At 47.6% G+C, this 25374-nt stretch overlaps 1 protein-coding gene across 4 annotated transcripts in view; it reads left to right on the forward strand.

Annotated features, from left to right (window-relative positions):
• The first annotated feature begins 1944 nt into the window (after nt 1–1944).
• Nucleotides 1945–25374, forward strand: part of FYB2 (FYN binding protein 2) — a 130779-nt gene continuing 107349 nt past the window's right edge. For 3 of the 4 annotated variants that reach the window (XM_048220448.2, XM_048220449.2, XM_048220445.2), the window contains exon 1: nt 1945–2382. In XM_048220448.2, coding sequence (XP_048076405.1) covers nt 1993–2382 — 390 coding nt within the window. In that variant the 5' untranslated portion in view covers nt 1945–1992. The remainder of the gene's footprint in view (nt 2383–25374) is intronic. The other variant, XM_048220450.2, reaches the window with a different exon arrangement.

Raw genomic sequence — 25374 nt, forward strand, 5'->3', positions numbered from 1 at the left:
CACAGCCAGAACCCTCCCCACCACGTCTGTACTTTGTATGCCTTTCCTGCCCCCACCCTCCCACGTGCATGTGTGAGTTCCTGCATCAAGCTGGATGCCACCATGGGATGGGAACCCGTGAGCAAAACGGGATCATTAGAGGTCAATGAAACAACGCGACAGCCTTTGTACACCCATGCCTAGCACGTGCCTGATGACAGCGACACAGCCCCCATGAATTGAGGAGAGAGGGAGGTAAGGAGGAGCTGGTATTGTTGTGCTTATTTCATGCTCAGCACAGTAGAGATATTCACATGGCACGTGAACCCTTAGGCCAACACTGCCAGCCCTCTGACCTAGTTTCGCAGAGAAGGAGCATACATCTCAGACACCACTGTTGACATCCCCAAGGCCAACAGCTGGGGGCAAACAGTCTAGCACCTGGAGGATCATAAGGTAATAACAGCAGATCTCATGGGGTTCCATGAGTCACGGTTCTTAGGCCTACTTGCAAAACCCTCCTAGCAACTACCAATAATTGGGGCTTCCTACATCCTGTCACCTACCATTGTAGCTTGTCCTGAACCACACCCGAGCAGCACAGAGCTTGTAGTCCTTGCAGGTGCAAGGAGGTGAGAACCCTCCCAACCCACTCTAGCCCCTCACCCCACCCCACCCCACCCTGTCCTCCCATCGCCCCCAACCTCCACCTCCCTCCGTAGGCCAGTCTGAAGCCACCAGGGGGAGCCCTTGATTTAAGAGCCAAGGCAATTTGACAGCCCCATGTCCACTGTCGGAGGCACCTCATTCTCTCGGGTGCTTCCCCCATCCTATCATTTACAAACGTACACAGCATTGCCTTGAACTGCAGTAAGAACGGAGAGGGAAAGTTATAGTCTTTGGCCTGTGCCTGTTACGCTTGGAGGAGTGGGCCTCCAATCTGACGGGGAGCAGAGCAGCAGTGTGGATCACACGGAGTCATGAAATCAATGCAGCGAGGTGTGCTGACCATTGATTTTTTAATTTAATGGCACATCATGGCTCAGACAAGAATGGAAGGTAACAGCGCAATCACACCCATAGTAAGTGATTCTCGTTTTGAGAAATTTTTATTTTAAGATGTGGGTAGGCATGTGTGTCTGTGCAGGGTCATGATGTAGAAGATACATCTTCTCACAAGTCATTAATTATTCAAACAAACCTGAAAAGCTTACTTAAAATCCAGATTCCCGGGACCTAGACTAGAACTGATTCTTATCTGCCTTGGGAACTTGGAACCTGTATTTTTCATAGATCCCCGGCCGGTGGTGGTGATCAGCCAGCTATGAGAAGCACCTGTTAGAGGTCACGGGTACACAGGTGGGTTTTCCTCACCTGCCTTCTATCTCCTCTTCCCAGTCAGCGTCTCGCTCGAGCTGAGCCCTGACAAGACAGGAGAAGTCACAGAGACCTGGCTTGGAGCAGCACAGGCTGCCTGCCCTGCTGGCCTCCAACCCCAGGGCAGTCCTGAGCTCTTCAGAACTGGGAAACGAGGGTCGGGTTTCCAGCACCAACTGTCCAAAACACAAAAGCAAAAATACCCTTCCCCCACACAGCCCCCCCACCACACACACCGGAAAAACAAACCCACCTTATAGTCAGGTTCAGGCCCTGACCTTGTGCCCATGGCAGGTTATAGGGTTTCTCTGAGCCCCACTATCCTCACCACTTAAGTGAGAATAATAGCACTTCCCAAGGGTATGGCAGGATTTAATATAATAACGTGTCCACAGGCTTAGATAGCGTCAGCCCCCAAACAGGTGCTCTGTCACAGCAGCTCCCTTTCTGGCCCCCACCGCACCGCCCTGCAAGCTTCGCTACACTCTGTTCCCTTTGGGAGCCTTAGGTGAAGTTAAGTAGCCATCTTAGGGGCGGGGTTGGGCCAAGGCTATTATGCACGGAGATTACATTGTCCAGCCCGAGCATTTTGTTCTAACAGGAGTCCTGCCACCCCCGTTCCTCAGCAGCTCCCCCATGCCTCGGGCACAAAGTAAACTCCTCCGGAGAGTGACTGTTGGACCAGCCAGGGGGAGAGCTGCTTGCTGCAAAGGGCGGGGTTGGTGGGTCCTAGGAGAGAGAGGACCCCTTCCCTGCTGCAGGTGCCGGGTGTCCTGCAAAGCGTGGCAGATGGAGGCTGGTCTGCACTCAGGCAGCGCTGGGAAAGCTCCAGCCCCGGGAGAGGGAGGAGCTGCTCCCCAGGTGGGGCAGGTGGGGCACCTGGGCTCAGGTGTTTCCCGGGCTCTGGGAAGTGATTGCTCCCAGGCGGGTGCAGGCAGATTAAAGCGGACTCTTGGCCCCAGGATACAGCTCTGGGAAGCTGCGTTTGTTTCCCAGACTCTGCCTCGGAGGAAGGCCATGGAAGGGGTAAGGCGGGTCAGTTTGGTCGCGGGATTTCTCTGTGTCCTTTCCAGTGCCTGCCAGCAGCTGTGGCAAAGGGCTGTCTCTGCCTCCTGGAGGGGAATAGACATGGGGGCTGCTTGTGCGGTGCAAGGCAATTCACCCTGGCCTTGCTCCGGGGTGAGAGGACTGAGGGGGTATGAATGGTGTGCCCCTGCCCCCTCGGGGGGTGAGGGAGTAACAGGCTCTGGGGAATGGTGGCATGAGGGGTCCTAGCTCTCACCGCCCCAACCCCGCTGGGTTTCTAACCTATTCCCCCAGCCCGGGGCTACGTGCCTGTTGGCTTGTCTCTGTTTGTTTGCCCTTGTGGACTGTGTTGGTCCCCCTGGTGACTAGCAGGCTTCCTGGTCAGAGGGCAGGGCTGCCTGGCGCTCTTCTGCGGCTTGTGGCTTTACTGTGGGCTCGGGTCCTTATTAGCTGTGTGGTCTGGGGCAAGGGAGTTCATCCTCCGGCGCCCCCTGGGTTCCTCGCTCATAAAATGGGATGACTATTAGAGTAACTAGTTGGTGAGACTACTGGAGGTGCTTATAAAAACAGGCCCCGTGGGCAAGGGCCCAGCACAGAGGCAGGTGGACTTGTCTTCCTGCACGGCAGGCGGCCCGCTTTGGCGTGGGTGCAGAATTTCTCCTCGGAATGCCCTCCTCTCTTTCCTTCTCCAATTCTCTCCTCCCCGCTTTTCCCCTCTTCAAAGTCCGGTTCTTTCCCTGGGGGACAGGGAAGTGTTTTGCTTCCATATGTTCTTTATTAGACCTTTGGAGTCAAGTTGTTTTCTCCTGTGAATCATGTGGCTTCCCTCCCAGAGGTTTGGTTTGAAATTGGGAGAGAGGACCCATTTCATCTGTCACCCATCAGAAAACTCTCTTTTGTCCCGCTGGGGGCAGGAGACCCGTCTCTCTGGCTGAGCAGTCTGACCAGCTGAGTTTGGAAAAGCGTGAGCAAGGGCACGCTGGTATTTCACCTCCCTTCTGAGTTCTCTCTCCCCCTACCTTGTGGTTCAGCAACGTCTGAGTAGCTCCTCCTTGATGGAGAATGTCAGGCTTAATACATTGTGGTTGTAAGGAAAAGAAAGTGACTTCCATTTGGCCCTCTCTGATCTACCAAGGTGTGCCCTGGCATCCATTGTTTGGGTTTATCTACATGACATCACGGTGAGGTCGATGCCATCGTTTCGGTGGTGGTGGTTTGGTTTTTTTAAGAGGGGAGGCAACTGATGGTCAGCACGGCACTTCCTCCATATCATACAGCTGGTCAGTAGCGCGGGAGCATGAGCGGGGATTGGTCATTAACAAACATTAAGTGCCAACTGTAAGCCAGGTGTCGCTAGCAAGGATTGCAACAGGAAAACAGAATGTTAGGCAATGTAGCCAAAAGAAAAAGAATAAATACGAAAGGGCATGTTAGCTAATGTGGTTATGCAACTTTTTCTGCACGTGCAAAGGGAAAAAAATCGGAGCAATATGGGTCATTTCTCATCTTGCAAGATTTTGTTTTATTCTTAAAAAGTCGACAAAATATTCGTCAGGGCAGCCTGTATGTACTGTGCTGTCAGGGCCCGATTTGGGTGTTGCAGATGCAGCAGCGAGCCCGCCAAGAATGCTCGCTTTCTAGAACCTATTCCAGCAGAGGAAACAAATATATACATAATCTACACTATAACATACATTTTGTAATATATACTTTGTACGACATATACACTATTTAAAATATATTACACATATATTAGGTCAAATGGCAGTAATTGCAATGTAGAAACTCAAAGCAGGGAAGGGTTTAAGGATGTTGAGACAGCGGGTAAGGCTATTTCATTTTATTTTTAAAGATTTGTTTTAAAGACTGCACGAGTGGGAGGAGGGGAGAGGGAGAGAATCTCCAGCAGACCCCCCCCTCCACTGAGCTCCGATCCCAATGTAGTGCTCCCTCTCACCACCCCAACATCATGACCTGAGGTGAGATCAAGAAGCAAATGCTTAACCAGCTGAGCCACCCAGGTGCCCCCGAGTAAGGCTATTTTAAATGGGATAGTTTTCAGAAAGGCATCCACAGGTGACATTTGAGCAGAAACTTGAACTGGGGGAGTTGGCCATGTGGATATCTTAGGGGAAAACATTCTACAGAGAGAGAACAGTAAATGCAAAGGCCCTGAGGCAGAAGCTTGTCAGTGTGCTCGCGAGTAGCAAAATGTCCTGAATGGCTAGTGTGGAGGAAGCAGAGTGTGGTCAGATCATGTAGGGCCCTGGAACTTCAGATTTTCCCCGGAGAGAGAGGGAGCTCCATCTGAGTGTTGTGAGTGGCATAATGGAATGATCCAGCTTAGATGTGAAGAGGATCACCTGGCTGTTGTTTTGAAAATAGGGAGAACAAGAGCTGACTCTGGCTGACCTGTGAGGAGGTGATTGGTGGTGACGCAAGCCAGGGGCTTAACAGTAAAGTGGCTAGAAGGGCTCAGATCGGGGACACAGCATCAAAGTAGAGTCAAAAGGATTTACTGATGGAGTGGATAAAAAATGGGGGGGGCGGGGAAATGAATCATCCATGACTCCAAGGTGCAAAGCCTGAGCACCTGGAATAATTTGAATGAGATGACTTAGGATGGGACATGTTTGCAAGGAGATCAGAAGTTAGTTTCACTTTTTCACAAAATTGTGGGATATGGAGAAATGATTGTTGCTTTAGGCCACTCAGTTTTGGAGTGGTTTCTGCATCAATAGATACCTGAACAGTTAGATATCCTTCACCGTTTTTAGTCCTAAAAAATGTATCCTTCTCCCCCATAGATAGAAGGCTGGAGAAAATTCTATAAGAATACATCTTGTTATATAGTCTAGGCACCCAGACAGAAAGGTTGAGGAGTCTTTCTCCAAAGCCATAGAGGAAGGATACGTCCGTTGCCCCCTCAGCCAGGTAGGTTTGCGCTCACACGGTCCTGGCGAGAGAGAAACCTAGCGTTTTTAACTGGGAACGCTTTTCAGTCAGGAAGCTCACCAGACGGCCCTTGAGTTCTGATGAATGAGCATTGGAGTTACAGCTGAAAGACCTGTATTGATGTTTACTTCTGCCTGCTATTAGTCAAGTGATTTCAGCAGGTCCTTGAATAATAAAATGTGGGCGTCGGGAGATTTCTCAGAGACCAAGCAGTCTAACAACTCCCAGTTTAGAGCTGGGGAAGCTTGGGGCCCACGGGGAAATGCAGCCACCCACTTTGTGACGACTTCCACATACAGTAGATGGTCTGTTGTTGGTGTTGAGGGGTCGATCGCAGATGCCATCTAGTGACTCCGTCTTGCAAGGGAGAATGTCAAGAAAACAGACAACCTGGGCATTAAGTGAAAAGCAGAGGGATGAAGAAATCCGTATGTTTTGATGGGAAGCACTGACAATGGGTGCCTAAGCCGGGGAGGGGTTCATCCCAGGCTCATTAGAAAAAATGGTGTGAGATGGGGGGGGGTGAGGGGTAGATGGGGAGAGGGAGGAAGACAGAGACAGGAAGACACAGACAGGGAGAGACAAAGAGACAGAACACCGCCAGAATCAAATTCCAAGAGGGCCAGATATTGAAAGACTGAATAGCATATGCACATTATCCTATAAGCCGAGAGCCACAGTCAGACTCACCTCCAAAATGGGAAGAGTGAAGTAAATGTCCCCCCAAGGTCTCGTCCTGCTCTGACCTACTGGGACCACAGGACTTTTTCAAAGTCACAGGTAGCTTATTTTGGACAGAGCTGAGTCTAGAACCCAGGTTCTAAATGCCTGTAAAACTACTTAGCAAGCCCTCAAATGCAATTTCAGAGGGTTTTTATTTTTTTTTCTGAATAATCTGATTTTTAATAAGTCACAAGACTAGGTACGTGTTTAAAAAAAAAAAAAAAGTGGCCCAGCCCATGGAGAGGGATGGTACTGGAAAGGGCCGTCTGCTATTAAGAGCTTGTTCCTGGGAGAGCAGTGTGCGCTGGGGATTAAGATCGGATTGCTGGGGTGAGGTTTCTTGTGGGTTCCAGAAGAATCTCTGAGAAGGGGGATAGGGAAGCTCACTCAGTTATTCGCAGACTCCTGTCTGCGCAAAGAACTGCCGAGTCCTCTGGAACTGTGCTGTTGGGTCCTCGGTGGTGAGGTGGGACGTGGTGACCCGTACAAGTGCAGGCATTGAGCCAGCCAGGCTTCTCCAGCAGCATGGGCCCCAGAACTGGGTGACCTTCACATGGAGTCCAGTGTCCCCTGCTCTGAACCGGGTATGCTCATCTGTCTGCCGGAGGTGGTTCTAACAGGCGAATCCGGTCCAGTCGCTCCCCTGCCGAATCCCCTGCGGTGCTTCCCCACGGTCTGGGGTGGAGAGCCCACGCCCTGCAGCCTGGCTGACCCCGCCAGGTGCTCCCACTCCATGCACCGGGCCCCCCGTCCCTCGGGCCCCCGGCTGGCGTCTCCCCGTGCCCTCGCTTCTCTCCAGAATGCCGATTTCCCCTCTAAGGCTCTCCTCTGCTGTTACCTCCTGAGAAACCTGCCCCAGGCCCTTGGTCACACGCGGTCTCTCCTCACCGGGCAAGAGCTCAGCCCTTGGAGCAGCCCCGGGCTCGGGTCTGGACCGGGAGCCCCCGAGAGCAGGGACTAGCTCGGCGCACAGAGGCGGCCCGGCCTGGCGCCTGAAAGCGCGGCCTCTTGAGAGCCTGACCGGTTTCAGTTTCTCGCTCGGCCCTTTCCTAGCTGTTCTGCCTTGAGCGGGTTCCTGACTCTCCCTGGGGCCCAGTTACCTCACTTGTAAAGGGACATAATGGTATTGACTTCTTAGTCTTCCACGAGGCTTTAAATAAGTTACTACACAACCAGAGCTTGGGCGGCTGAAAAAAGGCCGGTAATTCTACGCTAAAATAACGGTAAGTTATCGTAATGATAAACAGCTGTCTTGACTTGTGTCCCATCCTCCCAAATCCACCTGTCGAAGTCCCAACCCCTAGTACTTCAGAAGTGACCTTATTTGGAGGTCAGGTCTTTCGAGAGGTAAGGTGGAGTGAGGTTATGAGGGCAGGCCTCCAGTACGACTGCTGTCCTTATGAATAGAGGGAGCGTGGACATAGACCCAGAGGGAGGACAAGGTGATCGGGAGAAATCCATACAAGCCGTGGAGAGAGGCCTCCCTCAGAAGGAACCAACCCTGCCCACACCTGGGTCTCAGCCTTCCATCTCCGAAAGTGAGGCAATCTGTTCTGTCCCTTCAGCCACACGGTCTGGCGTACCTTGCACTCCTACATGCAGCTTCTCAGCAAATTAAGAGCGTTCATGAGGCTACTTCGCGACCTCCCCCCACCAAGCTGGGAGGTGTTTTGAACCGTGTTGTTATTTGGACCTCTCTAAAAAGAACAGCTGTGCTTAGCCCTGCAGAGAAGAAATCTGAGAAGTAGTTATTACTACTCGGCATGGGAAATGGATGGAAGGGCTCTGGGACCGTGGTCACTATTCCTCCCTGATCACTGACTCGTGGATTTGGTTTTTCTCCTCTGGAAAAATCTCAAGTAGCAGACTCTGGGGGTGGTTTTGAAAGATTAACCCTAACCTTCTCTTAGGACATACCAAATACAAAGAAGTTAGAAATACTGTGCTTCAGGGGCGCCTGGGTGGCACAGCGGTTGGGCGTCTGCCTTCGGCTCAGGGCGTGATCCCAGCGTTATGGGATCGAGCCCCACATCAGGCTCCTCCGCTATGAGCCTGCTTCTTCCTCTCCCACTCCCCCTGCTTGTGTTCCCTCTCTCACTGGCTGTCTCTATTTCTGTCAAATAAATAAATAAAATCTTTTAAAAAAAATACTGTGCTTCAGAAACCATAATTAAGCAATTTTTGGATCCTAGTACTGGAAAAAGTCAAAGTTTTACTTACTGCTCTTCCCCAATACTATTAATACTAGTGTTTTCATCTCTATTTTATAGATGAGCCAGAATCAGGAATCAAACTCCTATTTGACTCCAGAGACCCTATTCTTAACCTGATTTCATTTTATCATGATCATAGTGGGATGTTGGGCAGAAGTTTTTAAAATTTTTTTAGGGTGTCTGGGTGGTTCAGTTGGTTAAGCATCTGTCTTCGGCTCAGGTCATGATTCTGGGGTCCTGGGATCAATCCCCACATTGGGCTCCCTGCTCAGTGGGGAGTATGCTTTTCCCTCTCCCTCTGCCCCCTGCTCATGATCTCTCTCTCATGCTCGCGCTCTCTCAAATAAGTCTTTAAAAAAGTTTTCAAGACTTACTTGAGAGAGAGAGCAGGGGGAGGGACAAAGGGAGAGGGAGAGAGAAAATTTCAAGTAGACTCCCCATTGAGCACAGTGCCTGACATGGGGCTCCCTCCCACAGCCCTGACAGCACAGCCCTGAGCCAAAACCAAGAGTTGGAGCATAACCAATTGAGCCGACCAGGCGCCCCTTTAAAAATTTTTTATTGAAAAGACTTGAATTTAAGTCTAGGCCTTATATGTGGCCTTGAACAAGTCACTGATCTTTTCTGTGATTCAGTTTTCTTGTTTCTTTTCTTTCTTTTTTAATTTAATATTTTTTATTATGTTAGTCACCATACAGTACATCCCTGGTTTCTGATGTAAAGTTCGATGATTCATTAGTTGCGTATAACACCCAGTGCACCATGCAATACGTGCCCTCCTTACTACCCATCACCAGTCTATCCCATTCCCCCACCCCCCTCCCCTCTGAAGCCCTCAGTTTGTTTCCCAGAGTCCATAGTCTCTCATGCTTCATTCCCCCTTCTGATTACCCCCCTTTCTTTATCCCTTTCTTCTACCGATCTTTCCTAGTTCTTATGTTCCATAGATGAGAAAAACCATATGATAATTGTCTTTGTCTGCTTGACTTATTTCACTTAGCATTATCTCCTCCAGTCCTGTCCATGTTGCAGCAAATGTTGAGAAATCATTCTTTTTGATAGCTGAGTAATATTCCATTGTATATATGGACCACAACTTCTTAATCCAGTCATCTGTTGAAGGGCATCTCCGTTCCTTCCACGATTTAGCTATTGTGGACAATGCTGCTGTGAACATTGGGGTGCATATGGCCCTTCTCTTCACTATGTCTGTATCTTTGGGGTAAACACCCAGTAGTGCAATGGCTGGGTCATAGGGTAGCTCAATTTTTAACTTTTTAAGGGACCTCCACACTGTTTTCCAGAGTGGCTGTACCAACTTGCATTCCCACCAACAATGTAGGAGGGATCCCCTTTCTCCACATCCTCTCCAACAATTGTTGTTTATTGCCTTGTCAATTTTTGCCATTCTAACTGGCGTAAGGTGGTATCTTAGTGTGGTTTTGATTTGAATTTCCCTGATGGCTAATGATTTTGAACATTTTTTTCATGTGTCTGTTAGCCATTTGTATGTCTTCATTGGAAAAGTGTTCATATCTTCTGCCCATTCTTGTTTCTAGTGTGTCCAATGATACTTGATATTTTGTCTATGAGGATTACATAGAATAAAATATTTGCTTGCACCAATGTAAATAAAATCCTGTAAAAATGTTCATAGTTGTTGAGAACATCAAAATTTCCCAATCCAAAATTCGAGCAGAGAGGACCTGAGCACCCAAACCACTCTCAGCGTCCTGCCTCCCCCACCTTCCGTGAGCCAGCCAAGGCTCATCTCAGAGATCAGCCTGTGATCTTAAGAAAATCATAGTTGAGAGGCATTTTGTAACAATTTGAAGTCAATAAATAAAAACAGAATAGCATTATTTAAACTTTTAAAGGATCAACACAGAAGTGCCATCGTCCACACCCTTAAAAAAGTTGCCCACTGGTCTTCCATTCTGTTTTTCCCCCTGTGCTGCTTCTGAGCACAGACACATGCACTTTGTCTCCAGATTGTGGTAGGCAGGAGAGCGAGCACTGACTTGGGAGCCTGCGGACCTCTGCCTGAAGTTAGTCCCTGACACTCATGCCTGTTGCTCTTAAGCAAATATTTCACCTCTGTGAGCCTCCATCTCACTTACCAGCTAGGATTTAATGAGATGACCTGTTGAGAAAAGCACGTAGCATGAAACATGTCCGTGTAATCTTGGTCTAACGTGCTAGTCCCTTGTGAGCTGGGTGGTGGAGACATTAGGAAAAATTTTGGATATTTCTGTCTTATTCTGATCTCTGCTTATGAGCAATGGAACTTGACCCTGGTTCTGTAATTCTGAAAAATAAGTGAATTACCGGTAAGGTGCTCACCAGCTCTGTGTGCATAATTCCCCTTGGTGTCCACCACAGTGCCGTGCTCAGTGACTACTTTGTTGAACTAACCTCCCGAAAAGGAAGAAGCTAATACTGGTAAAGGACCCACCTAGGTGTATTATTTTATTTTAAACCTCACAAGTCCTATGAGCTAGAGATTATCCCCATTTCAGAGGATGAGACAAGTTCTTTAGGGTTGCATGATTTCATTATCATTATTAATAGTAGCGGCTGACACTGAGCGCTTATGTATGTTAGGCACGATTCTAAGGGCTGTATACGTATTAACTCACAGCAGCTCTAGAGTAAGCACTGCCACGGAGAGACCCAGAGAGGGTGTGTAACTTGCTGAAGGACACACAGCCAGTAGGTGATGACCCTGGGGTTCAAACCCAGAGCTGGAGGTTTCAAGGACACTTTCTGCAAGAGTTCCTCTTCCCCCAGAACCTCCTGGATGGTGGTATCATGCTGCCGAAAGTACAGAGCTAGCTAAAAACGGAGAGGCACCTACCATACCAAAGCCATGAAACCCAAACGTGATTTGCCTCTGAGTTTCTGCTGGGGAAAATAAAACAACCCACAGGTAGAATGATCTAGTCAAAATATTCTTGCTGTCCCGCAAGCCTCCCTTTGAGAAGAAGCCCTCCCTTCGTGGCATGCATTCACAATGAAAACCGGTGAGAACTCTCCCAGCAGAAAAGCAGAGCCTGGCGTCACCCTTCCGCTAAAAGGCTGTTTGAAGTATAGCAACTGTTCTAGCCACCGAAGTATTAACTGTTGCAAAGCTTCCCAATTACGCCTTAGGCCATCAACAGGTGAAGGCCTGGGTCCTTCCTTCAGGGGCTAGAAACCCCCCAGACCTTTACTACTGCTGAGAGGGCACCTAACCGACTTTTAGCTTCTTTGCAAGACTGACGTAGGAAAACATGTTCAAACTCTAGACTCCCTGTTGGGAATGTTTGCCATAAAACCCCACGTTCTGCTCCAACCCAGAACGCAGTGTGGACTTGGGGGCTGTGAGGAATCGCACTCATTGCTAGAAGGAATCTCACTTATTGCCCTTCCGTGCCCCCAGCACTGGGTGAGAGAGGGCCATATCCACCCAGAGGAAGCTGTGTAGTACAGATTAGGTGTGTGGACAGGCGTTCCAGAATTCAAGTTTAGGCTCCACCTCTCGGGACATGAACCATCAGATTTCCTGTCTGAAACGTTAGAGTGGTGATGCATGGGTAGATCTTATTAAGATCATTCAAAGATTTTCAGGAAATGCCTTTCTCTCGTTCCGTTCTCCCACCCAGACAGGTAGAAAAAGTAGTTTCAAGAACCAGTCTTGGCCCTGGCAGCATGTCCGTGTGACTTTGGGCAAATCTTCAGAATCTTCATCTGTAAAACGATGCGTTGGATCAGAAAGTCATCAAGCACCACTCAGAGTGCTGACGTTGAAAGATTTTCTACCTGCTGTCAGAGGGGACGTGTGGCTCATGGGGTGGTCAACAAGATTAGTGATGCTTGTTTTATTTGTTGGTAAACCCACAGTTTTACTCTAAGTATAATTTGAAACAACTCCTGGCTTAATTATCTCCATGTTTCTTTATACTTCTCTGGCTAGTGAGTTCAAAATGTAGTCTGATAGTACTGAGTGTCTCATACCTCCAGTCAAACGTCAGGTTCAAGTTCTGGCTCCATGACTTTCAAGCGTGTGTTGAGTCCCTGGATGTAGAGCCCTGAGTAAGCATAAGGAGCAGAGCCCCCTCCAACTCCCACTGGGCATGTAGTGTGTGTGTGTGTGTGTGTGTGTGTGTGTGTGTGTGTGTGTGTGTGTGTGTGTGCGCGCGCGCGCGCGCCCGTGCATAAGAGAGACCGGTAGGTTAAATCGCTGAGATTTAGGATTTGCTTGGTTACAACAAAACCTAACCTGACCACTGTATACCCCAAGTATTATTTACAGAGCAAGTATGTTAGTTTCTTATTGCTGCTTTAAAAAATGACCACAAAATTGGTACCTTGAAGCACCACAGATTCATTCTCTTACAGTTCTGGACATCAGCAGTCCCCAGCAGGTCCGTAGGGCTGCGTTCCTGGAGGCTGTGGGGAAGAATCCATTTCCTTGTCTTTTTCAGTTTAGAAGCCACTCACATTCATTGGTCTGTGGCCCCTTCCTCAGCAGCATAGCACCTTCTCTTCCCTCTGACTTCTGCTTCCATCCCTACATCTTCTAAGACTCTGACTTTCCTCCCTTTCTCTTATAAGGACCTTATGATTACATTGCACCCATTAGGTGCTCCCGGATAATCTCCCCACGCCAAAAGCTTTAGCTCCGTCACATTTCCAGATCCCCTTTTGCCATGGAAGGTAACCTAGCCACAGGTTCTGAGAATTAGGGCGTGGATATCTTTGGGAGGAGGCATTATTTAGCCTCCCACAGTCCTAGACTATCGTGACCATTATTCACCCCAAAGCTGTCTTATTTTTCAGAGCGTGTGCCACAATTGTTTAAAAAAAAAAAAAAAAAGGAAAGGAAAAAAAAGTGTGTAAATATCTATTTAATTTCTCCCACTCTAGATCATAAATTCCATAGGAAGAGACTGTGCCTATTTCTTAGTCACTGTTCTCTCCTGATGGCTTAAATGGTTAACAACATTATTGACAATGGATAACACTTTAGGGGCTAGACACTGTGCTTACCTCTTCCTATGAATAATATAATTTAATCTGCACGGGGTGCCTGGGTGGCTCAGTCGGTTAAGCGTCTGCTTTCGGCTCAGGTCATGATCCCGGGGTCCTGGGATAGAGCCCCACATCAGGCTCCCTGCTCACTAGGGAGTCTGCTTCTCCCCCTGTCTCTGTGCGTGCGCGCGCGCTCGCTCTCTCTCTCGCTCTCTCAAAATCTTTTTTAAAAATTTAACCTGCACAACAGCCAGGCAAGAATATGGAACATTACTGTTCCTGTTTTCAGGTGGCGAGACAAAACCTGAGTAGCTTTAAGGAACCAGCCCCAAGAGCACGCAAGCACTAGGTGATCAGTCCAGCGGCTGAACCCAAGCCTGTCTGACCCCAGAGATCTTTCACTTACCAGGCAAAGTACCGAAGGCCTAGGGAATAAAACATGATTTAGACCTCCCTCAGATTTCTCAGAATTTAATCGGAAAGATGTACAAAAATGTTATAATATGGTGTGACAACTTGAACATAATATGGACGGTATTGTCCATATGCTCAAGTAACTGAGGGAACAGAGAGGAAGAACGTTTTAAACATGTTTTCACTCAACTTGAGTGAGTCAGAGAAGGCTTTCCCAAGGGAGATCATTCTTCCAGTTTTAAAAGATGAAAAGTGTCACTAAGCAATAGACAATGGAGAGGGAAAGGCATTCCAGGCATACAGAATAGTATGTGTGAAGGAACCCAGGCAGGAAACAGCATGGCACGTCTGGGGCCAGAGGGACAGGGACAGAAGAGAAACGGAGAGTCCCATGCGTGTGCGGAGGAGTACAAGGGTAAAGAGTGGTGGTGGTGGTGGCTGGCAGGGAAGATACACTCGGGGCCGAGTTCACCGAGCCCTTCTCTTCCTCACATGGCCCATAAGGCAGTAGTAGGTATGTGGTTAGACAATTGCTTAGTTTCAAAGTTTGAGATAGAGTTTCATAGAATCGTTATAATGAGCCCTGCTTTAAACAGCTCTTGCACCCCAGCTCCCATGGGGTTTGTTCATTCATTAATTTAGTGTGTATTTTTTGAGTACTCTCCATGTGGTAGGTGCTGGGTGTGACCCTGAAATCCCAATTCCTTCTCTGTGGTAAGCTAATTCCAAGGGTTAACTGAGCTTCCCATCTGGAAAATTCCTTTGGGACAGTCGTACGGCATTTATACATACTTAAAGATAATGTCTTGAATCTGTGTTGGATTCTGTTTATTTTTTAAATTTTTATTCTGTTCAAAGTATTGTCATATTTCATTTTATTTGATATTTGTCAGAACCTTGTGAGGTAGACAGGACAAATATGATTGTATTTTTTTTTTTAAGATTTTATTTATTTTTTTTGACAGAGATAGAAACAGCCAGCGAGAGAGGGAACACAAGCAGGGGGAGTGGGAGAGGAAGAAGCAGGCTCCCAGCGGAGGAGCCTGATGTGGGGCTCGATCCCATAACGCCGGGATCACGCCCTGAGCCGAAGGCAGGCGCTTAACCGCTGTGCCACCCAGGCGCCCCTGATTGTTTGTATTTTAAGTATTACCAAAAAAAGAATGAGTTCTATACCTTCAATTCATCAATAGGACTTTTCACTAATTTTCTCCGTTCATGATAAGTACTGCAAGAAATAATTAACTTCCGTACAGTAGTGTAGGGTTGGTTAACAAATTTCACCTATGCGTGTTTATCTGGTCAACATGAATTTGCTGTTTCCTCTGACAGGTCACAAGCTAGACTCAGGGATTTCAAATCCTTACCACAAGCTTTCAAACCAGAAGGTATCCCATTCTATATATGAGCCAGTTGAGACTCCAAGAAGCTGGGTGACTCAGTGGTTGAGCGTCTGCCTTCGGCTCAGGGCGTGATCCCGGCGTTATGGGATCGAGCCCCACATCAGGCTCCTCCGCTATGAGCCTGCTTCTTCCTCTCCCACTCCCCCTGCTTGTGTTCCCGCTCTCGCTGGTTGTCTCTATCTCTGTCGAATAAATAAATAAAATCTTTAAAAAAAAAAAAAAAAAGCTGGGTGACTTCTCCAAGTTCACAGAGTGACACAGGAGATATTCAGACCCTGAGCTGATGCCAGTATTTCTATTTTCATTTTAGCCTCAATGAGTCAAAAGCTTTATACGGTCTTCGAGGACCCAGGGTTACACATCTTACAAATCAGAAAGCTAGAGTGCCTCTTCATTTTTCTTTCTTCTCTCACAGCTAAGTGATTGCCTAGGATTTTTTTTTTCTTTTCGCCAGCATCCTGATATTAAAGGCTTATTATTTCTTTTTGTCAATTCACACAGAAAAATCTCATTTACTGTTCCATGAAGCCATGTATTTTTGTCAGCAGAGCCTGACTCAATCTACCCTTCGAGTATTTTGGCTGTTTACCTCAAGCTAGTATCTCTGAGCTAAGTAACAAAGTCTGACCCGGCACCCGTAAGATCAGCTCAAGGTCGTATCCATCTAGTTACCTTTGTCATTTTTTTTTTCCTTGCTGGGGTCGCCTATGGTATTTTCCAGATTTAGCTGACAATAAGCTAAGAAAAGCCTGCAGGAGTGAGTGCAAAATTGGGTGCATGGATTGAATCCAAGGAGAGCAGAACTAAATGCTTGAAGGGTGGGGCCTGTGTTGCCGTCCATTGTTCCGAACCGGTATCGTTGGCTTGGCTGGGGTACAAGGTAGGAAAATGGAGTGGGCGATGAGGGAGAGAGGGCGATTTCACGGGGTCATTTCACAAAATGAATAGGACCAGGCAGTAGACTGGAATGTAAGCTCTAAGGGAACCCATGGATACTGTCTGTCAGAAGAAGAGGGAGGCCAAAGTGGAAGCCTTTCCATTATTGGACACTAAAATGGCCACCTATCAGAACAGACACAATTTTCCCATCGGAACCCATCGGGTCGATGAATTCTGTGCATATTTCCGAAGTGTGCACTCCCTGGCACGGATGCGCGTTTCATCATTGTCAGAATCACCGTTATAATCACCATCATCATCTACGTCATGGTCCCGCTCCTCCTCCTCTTCCTCCTCCTCATCTGTCTCATTATCCATATCCCAGCTGTCCTCTGCAAAATACCATCATGGTGGGCCTCCTTTGTGCCAGGCACCGGGCCGGCCCTGATGTCCACGGCAGTCCTAGGATGTGAAGAGTCGTACGCCCGTTTTATTCATCAGGAACTAGGCAACAGGGAAGTGAAATCGCTTTGGCAAGGAGACGGAGCCTGAATTCATAGAGCTAGCATTCCAGTCTAAGACTTTTCGACCCCAGAACCGACGTTCTTAATCCTGTTGCTGCACTCGAAGTAGCTCTTAGTCTCGGGAGGGAGGGGAAAGTATAAAAGACAGCGTAACCAACACTGCAGTTGAGAGAAATGCAGGGCATCTTGGAGCACAGGGGGATGACCCCCTCTTGCTGCACACCTGATGGAAGGCCTCCTCAAGGAGTCGCAGCTGAGCTGAGTCAAGCAAGACCAACATTTTTCAGACAATGACCAGGGAGAGGAGCACTCAAGGCAGTGGGTGAAACGTGTGCAAAGGCACGGAGGCGTGCATTCCTCCAACAAAGGCGTACTGTCTCCTCTGCTCCAAGCACCATGTTAGGAGCCCCAAGGGTGAACAGGAGACAGAAGAGTGCATCCTCTGTGGGGCATGAACTAGGGGAGACAAGAATGGAAGCTTCAAGAACCATTGGTAGTTAGAGGGGATGATGAGAGGAAAATAAGCTGTTAATAATATGCTGGTTTACAACGCTCCTCCACGTGCCTACAGCATGACCTAGCACATAGTAGTCCATTACTGAATGAATGACCTCTGTTGACCTTTAAGACAATGCATGTGCTTATAAGTTCCATGAGGACAGAGAACCCTCGCTCACCACCATCACCACTTGCAACTGCAGTGGGGCCCCTGAGTCCCACAACTCCAGGGCAAGCTGCTCACGCGGCCGTCCGGCCGTCCGTGTGACACCCCACCCCCCCACCCCCGAGGCAAGGGCGAGGGGGCGTTCCTGCTGGGACCCCCGTCAGGGATGGTGTGTGACCGATCGCGGCTGTAAAGCTCTCTCGCAAGTGGGCTCTTGCCTCTCTCGCTCTTGGAGTAAAGACGATTCTGAGGTTTAATGAGTGGATTAGCAGAATACATATTTAGAAAGCGCAAAGATTGTCGAGCATCGATTTTGGCTGAAGAAACTGTGTCGCAGATGAAAAGGCCTTGCAAGCGCCCTTGGGTGGCATTTTTTGTCTGTTGGCAGGCAGCGACTGAGGCTGTGTTGGTGTGTTGGTAGGAGCTAGGGGAGTGAGGTCAGAAGGTCTAGTTGGCCACTAATTAGCCCTCCAGTTGTAGGCAAATGACTGGGCCCCTCCAGCTTTAGTGCCTTCCTCCGTAGAAGGAAGCCAGTCACTTCTCCATTGCCCAGTGAGGGCTAAACAATGGTGTATGAAAGGGACTAACCCAACGTGGTAGGATAGAGCTTGAATTTGGACTCGGGCCTCACTTTTAAATCCAAATTTACCAATTAATAATGCAACTTCGACTAGCAACAACCACAACAATGATTGATAGTAACAGTAGTTAGCTAGCATTTATAGAAAACACTATGTACGAAGCACTGCGCTAACCCTAAACATGGTTTGCCCAAATAAAGAGGCAACAACAGTGTAAATACTGTTGCTGTTGCCATGTTATTGACCAGAGCTGAGGTAAGGCAGCTAAGGTTCAGTCTCCCGGTTGAAAGTGACAGGATCTGAACACTGACTCCGACGTCTTCAGCATGGTTTATTAATCTCTAAGCTAAACTGCTTGCTCTCCAGGCCTCCGTTTTCTTACCTATAAAATGGGGATAGTAACACCTGCCTGGCCAGGCTGTTAGGAGAATCTGAGCTGCTGTCCGGAAAGCACAGGTACGGTGGTACAAGCTCAGTGAATGGGGTAGTGGGTGTGGTAGGGGGAGAATGATGATCCATGACAATGATGACCGTGGCCTCCCAGATCTCAGAGATGATGCCCATCACTGGTATTGGACAAAGAAGGTGCTGAACAGACAGGAGACCAGACAGAAGCTACTTTCTCTTATTTAAAAAACAAAATGAGGGGCATCTGGGTGGCTCAGTCGGTTAAGCATCCAACTCTTGATCTCAGCTCAGGTCTTGATCTCAGGGTCCTGAGTTCAAGCCCTGTGTTGGGTTCCAGGCCAGATGTGGAACCTACATTAAAAAAAAAAAGAAGGAAAGGAAACAAAAACATCTGACCCCTGTAAGATCTGTCTCAAGTGCCTTTGGGATGGTGTCTTTGAACCCTTTGATTGTTTCTTCATGCAGCTGGGACTCTAACATGAAAAACTTAAGAAATTAAAATGGCCGTGTTGCTTAAGGAGTTTACATCATAAGCTGCATGGGGGGGTGAAGGCGGTAAAGTGGCTCAAAGAAGTTCTTCAGCCCTTCACTTCTCAGCTTTCAGTAAATTGCGCTTTAAATAAAACTGTCACGAACCCCAAGGACACGGAGCGACTGTTCCGTCTGGGGCCGAGAGGGCAGTGCAGAGGGCAGGAAGCCCCGTCAAATAAGGACGCTCTGTATTGGATTTTTCCAGCTTGCGGGCAGCACGTTTCTAGGGAAGCCTCCTGGTTCTTGCCCCAAATCGCAGTGCCAAACAAGCAGGGGGGATGTAACGAGGAGGCCAGTAACGGGGTAGTTCGAGGACTGGCCTGTGTGCAGAGATTGTCCATTCCGACCTCAGGACCTCGTCCCCAGTCTGCTAAGTCCAACCTCTTGCTGGGCGCTGCATTTTAACCTTAGCATCTGAGAATGTATAACCCAGCTTTTCCTGACACCCTCACCCCCACCACAAAATGCAGTTAACCAGCAACATTTTCCTATCTTGAAGTGATCCGGAACCCACTGTGTTTTTCGTGATGGTGGTGGTGGTGTTTTGTTTTGTTTGGGCGGGTGTCTTGTTTTAGGATTTCCTAAAAGGCATTACGAGCCTCACTTGTTTCAAATGAGGGTAGTTACCGCCCTCCCTTCCCTTTTTTTTCCCCACTGTGCTTGGGAGTTTAGTGTCTTAATTGAGGGGATTTGGAGGCCACAGAATACCAATTTCTAATTCATCTTCTCCCCGTACAGTCTGCAAAGGTATTTTGAACCATAAAATGCAAATGTGTGTTGAAAAGTTTTTTTAATGGCCTGCAGGGCCATTCAGGGGGACTCAGGCCCGATTCTGTCCCTCCCCATTTCACGGTTCAGCCGCAGGCCCCACTGGGGAAACCCATACTTGCCACGCTCTCTCAGGCCTCCGGTCTCACAAATGTCTCCTGTCTGTCATGCGTCCCCGTCTGTTCTCCACATCTGGCTTTCTCCAGGAAGGTCTCTGTGCTCCCCAAGCCCAGCTCAGTTTCCCCCTGCTTGCACCCGGTGCTGTCCTGTCACAGCCGTGACCGCAGGGTCCTGTTATTGTCTGTTTCCTTGTCCAGCTTTTCCATAAGACTGCGGACCCCGTCATGGCAAGGCCTATGTCTGTCTGACTCATTCACATGACCTGTCATAAGAATGCAACAAATGATTGTCCGATAAATTGGGGAGTGGATGAATGAAGACTTGTCCCTGGAGGAAAGGCATGCCATAGCAGAGTTCACTGTAATGTCCCCGACGCCTGTCTCTGTGCCACACGAAGCAGCTTGGGCGTCATGCTAGCCACCCGGATGAGGCCGGGTGGGTCCTCTCTGCGGCTTCTCTATAAGCCTAAAATCACCCCAGAGAAAAAGTTTTAGTCAAAAAACAAAACAAAACAAAATTTAAAAAAAAAACACCCCGGGCTTTGGGCCGCAGGGCTGAGTTCCCTAACCTTAGCTCAGACTCTCGTCAGCCATATGAAATGTTGATGCAAAATGAACCAACCTTTTTAAAAATTGTAAAGCAAAAGGAAAAAAGTTGTATTTGAGCCCAAGTTAGGGTAGCCCGGGATACACAAGAGAATGCCCCAAGGAAGGAACATTTGGTGCAGGGTTATAGAAGTGTTTTGTTTTTGTTTGTTTGTTTTTCTGTAAAGAGTTACAAATCATCCTGACCAAAGATATTCCAGAAAGTTACAGGCTTTATCTTATGCTTTTAGCACGTGCCAGGCTATATGCCTTTAATCTTCTGGGAATCAGGGAGGTTTTCTCTTATGTTTGGAATGCTCTGTTTTGGGTTATTTTTTTAATGAAGCAAACGTACAGTGTGTGCCCAGGGCTGAAATAGAGCCCATGCATTGAGGTTTTGCGAAGTCATTTTGACCTTGGTAAATGTTCGAGTATAGCTTCCCTAGGAGAGCAGGAGCAAGTCCCACAAACGTGAAAAGTTGAAAATGTCCTTTACTTTATCAGGCCTAAGCAAATCTGATCCTTGATTTTGTGCTGCTCTGCGTGGGGGCAGCTCCGAAGCCCATGGTAAGGGCGACAGTAATGGAGACGACGTCCGCACATGGCTGGCACAGGGCTGGGAACCGTACTAACCTAACAAGGTGTAGCATAGTCAGAAGTCAGTGCACTTTTCATAGTCTTTTATCTAGAATTCCTCTGAATTTCTCTGCGGTTCCCTCTGTCCATAAAGGCATCCAATGCTTTCTGATCAGCTCAGTTCAATTAAAAAATATTGTCATCTACATTCTGTGTACCTAGGCACAGCGACAGAAACATGAGTGGGAAAGAGTACCGTCTGGTCCACACCCTGAGGACATCGGTATAAGTGGGGTTCAGGGAAAGCAGTTGCATAGACAGATGATTCAACACAGTGCTGTAGAGCCGGGAGCAGGTACTCTTAGCCCAGCCTAGGCGCTGGAAGAAGCTCCTGGGAGGGGCCGATAGCTCCGCTAAAGCTCAGGAGATGGGTGAGTTCAGCTAGGCCAGTGAGTATGGAAAAGGCATTCCAGGCAGAGGGAACAGCATGAGCAAATGCACGGGGGCAAGCGCAGTTTTACTGGAGGGGTGAGCTAGAGGCAGGAAGTGGTGGGACATGAAGCTGGAGAGGGAGGCATGAAAAGATCAAGGGGTCTTCTGTGTGTGGCTACGGAATATATGCTTTATCATCAAGATGATGGGGACCCATTGAAAGGTTTTAACAGAGGAGGATGTGATCCAGCCGGCATTTTAGATGCATCGTTAGCATAGATTAAATTTGTAGGTCTCTTCAGATAGCCCTTTTAAAGAACATTCCCTCTAGGTCCTTACCCCGGAAATCCCTTCGTTTTTTTCAATGCTAGTTCGGCAAATACTTATTGACTACTTACTAAGAGTAAAGTGTCACACTTGAGCCCGTGGGCTCTACAAAGATAAGTATGTTTCCCTACCTGCCTTCAAAGAGCTCACAGACTGTTGGGGAAGATGGGGCATCTGCTCGAGTAATTGCAGTGGGACACGGGAAGTGGTGAGAAGCCCGAGACTGTAAGAGACAAGCAGCGGAGAGGCCGTAAGACCTGTTTCCCAATCGATTCCTTGGACCTGGTGCTGAGCTGACCACACAGGAGGCACTCCAGGTGATTCATGAACTATGGACTCCCTAGAGATTCTGTTTCAGGGGGGCAGTTCGGAAGTCCTCAGAACATTCCAAGGCACAGCCAGATCTAAGAGCATTACCAAACAAGGTCTGAGAAGGGAGACATTTTAGGCTACAGGGGAGAGTAGCCAGGGAAGAAGTACTGAGGCCCAGGGAATCACGTTTGGTGGAGCCAGAGATCTTCTAGAGCTGGGGTACCGGAAGAGGCAAGCGGGCGAGAGAAGGGATGGTGATCCAAGAGGAAGACCCTTGAAACTGATGCGCTGGATATGGTCCACTGACTGGCAACGACGAAGTCTGAGATGGATGCATGCGGAGTGGTGGCTGAGATGGGGTGGAAGACGAGATCATTAGGAATGAAACCAGTCTGTCGGGAGGTTGTCTACACGGATTCTGAATCTGCTTATTGTCACGGGAGTGGGACTGGCGGGAGAGGAGTGTTCGGTGCAAAAGCTTCAGGAAATGAAGGAAAGCTTCAGCAGCAAGGAGCTGAGAGAAGACTTCACTCCCCTCGTGGCTCAGGGGTAGGGGAGTGTAGAAGACAAAAGCCACACCTGGGAGGGCATCAGGGGAAGCTGGGTCTTGGGGGGAGGTGTGAGTTTGAGCTGGAGCAGAGACGTGGAGGACAAGAGGGATTTTGCTAACTGCTGACTGAGTTCCCAGAGAACTACATGGAAGTGTCAGGAGGTGAGGGAAGGGGGAGAAATGGGCTCCACTGGGGACATTAAACAGGCCTGTGGGAGATGGGGCCCTTTGTTCATGAACTGGCTTGGCTTTCTGGGGATGACCAAGGTAAACAGAGATGTGAGGCATGGTGGCCTGTTGCTTTAGGGAATCAGAAGGCCTTGGTTCACTAGTGCCCACTAGTAAGAAATGGGGGCATTAGGCAGCTTTAATAGCGATGCAGGGGCATTGCAGTGAGGGGGGCTTGGTGGTTTTATTAGGACCATGCAGGACTCGGTGGGCTGCTCGGAAAGTCCGCAGTGGGCAGAACCACAGCTGGAGGAGGAGGGATTTTGCAGGTAGCTGAGGAGTTCTAGATCTCTCCTTCCTCGCATGCAGCATGGAGGTCTCCACTAGAGGAGAACCTGGCTTACCGAGAGCACCTGCCAGGGGCCAGATGCTCACAAGGCTTTGAACACACATGCCCGGAACCTGATAGCCCCAGGCCGTGGGCATCGTGAGCCCCATTTTACAGATGCAGAGAGATTCAGTAGCTTGCTCAAGGTCACAAGTCTAGCAGAGCTGGCACTCTCGCCCCTACATAAACTGAAGGATGAAAAGTACTAATTTGGCCGGATAGGTGATGGGGTGGGTAGTTATTGATTCTTACACCTTTAGGATGGGAGCTTTTACTGTTTCTGTCCTGTGTCTGTTCAGGGGGTGGGTGGCAGGATTCAAACAGCCCTTCTCTGCTTTCCTGCTCCTACCCCTTCCTTGGGGGCATTGGAAGTGATCACTGGTACCAGGAACATAGGCCGTTTTGCCCTCGTTATAGCCCTTGTAGTACTGAAGGTTGCATCGAAGCTCTTTTATTCATGAAGGATGACTCAGATGCTATTTTTAATCGACTTTTCTTTCTTTCCATCTTAGGAAGGGTTTGACAGCTCTTACTGCCTCTCTTTCTGCGCTCATAATTTCTTAGCTTCTGCTGCCTTTCTCTGGGCTTTGAATTTTGAGTCTGCATTTTTCCTTAAGGCTTTTGCATTTGCTTATCAGGAGAAGAACGTGAAATGTGTGATATAAACCATGGCTGTTGATGCTGCTGTTGTCCCTCCCTCCCGGAAGGCAATATTCAGCAATTTGCAGAAATTCAGAAATGAGTCACCTTTTTTTTTTTTTCTTAAATCAAGAAATATGCATCAAAACAGTGTCTTCTCCCTTTGGAACTTATTTTATGTATATTTTTATGACGAAGACCGCCAAGACAGGGAAAACTCCAGAGAGGGGGGGAGCAGCTATCTGTACTATATTTTATAAACCAGGAGTCAGGACGAGTGATTTGATACAGGACTGATTCTCATTTACAGATCTATTTTGAAAGGGTGTAGCACTGAATTGTATTTTGTTGTCTGGTTCTGCATCTTCGTATTACCTTTAAATTATGTTAAACGAGAACTACCTTGAAAACCCAAGATACACAGTCACAAAGTCCTATAACTTGTTTTTAAAATCCCCTAGAGCAATACATTAGATCCAGTGTTTTGCTCATCTCTGTATAAATAACAAAGTGGCTTGAGAGAGTGTTTTAAAGGCAAATGCAGATTGGTTCCTGGAATTATTATTTGTTTGTTAAGAAATATGATTAGAGGTATATTCATTACATCTTTTCTAAAGTAAGTGTGACATAGGCAAAATTGATTATGAAATGTGTATGAGATAACGAATTGTAAATTAGAGCTAAATTTATAAATAAGACATATTAGCAGAATAGGTAAGATCAGTTCTACAAACGGACCTGGATTCAAATTCCTAATTTCTAACTGTGTAAACTAGGGAAAGTTATTCAATCTCTGTGTATCTATCTGCCCACCTGTAAAATGGAGCAGTAACAATACCCCCTCTGTAGGGTTATTGTAGAGATTATACATAAGAGTTGTTAATAAGAATGATAGGGATGGGGGGAAAACATAGTTATCAATTCTCTGAAACTGGCAAAGTAGAAAAAGACTGCCCAGGAAGCTAATAGTACAGTATTTATATTCTTTTGATCAAATATTAGCTTGTTTCTAATATACACACACACACACACACACACATATATATATAATATATATATACACACATATATATAATATATATATACATATATATATAATATATATGTATATATATGCAAATATATATGCAAAAAATATAAACCCACCAACAAATTCTTGGGTTTGAGGAGTCCAGTATAGAGCATGGGCTCTGGACCCAGATTGTGTGAGTTCAAATCCCAGCTTTGACCATTCCTTGCTGTGGCCTTGGACAGGTTTTGTAGGCTCTCGATGCCTCAATATTCTGCTCTGTGTCTTGGGAAAACACTGGGTTAGACATAAGGTTTAAATGGGTTAAGTGCTTAGAATAGAGCCCAGCATGTGGTAATGTCATATGAAGAGTGTGTGTGTGTGTGTGTGTGTGTGTGTGTGTGAGAGAGAGAGAGAGAAATAGGCATAAATGCCTACTTTTGTTATTGTTTCTTAGATTGATATAAAATAAATATTGAATAAGAGACATGTGTCTGATGGAGTCTTGTCCCCTAGCTGGGCTAAATATATTCATGTAAATATAGTAATACTGCATTTAAAAAACTGACATTCAGGCTTATAACTGTTTCACACTGACCTCCCCATGTGTCTAAAATAGCAATATCTTTGTTCTCTTGGCTGGTTGCTACCCCCTTGGTCAATTTCCATATCAAAGAGATAAACCCTTTGTGTTTAGAGGACCCCACTGTCTTTTATCTTGGGTTGTTCCCACAACATCTCTGAGATTGTTTTGGCCTTTGCTTCCCAGATGAGGTATTTGAAGCCGCCCAGTCCAGATCAGAAGTGCCAA

The sequence above is a fragment of the Ursus arctos genome, unplaced genomic scaffold, assembly GCF_023065955.2.
Source record: "Ursus arctos isolate Adak ecotype North America unplaced genomic scaffold, UrsArc2.0 scaffold_12, whole genome shotgun sequence".
Taxonomy (NCBI): Eukaryota; Metazoa; Chordata; class Mammalia; order Carnivora; family Ursidae; genus Ursus; species Ursus arctos.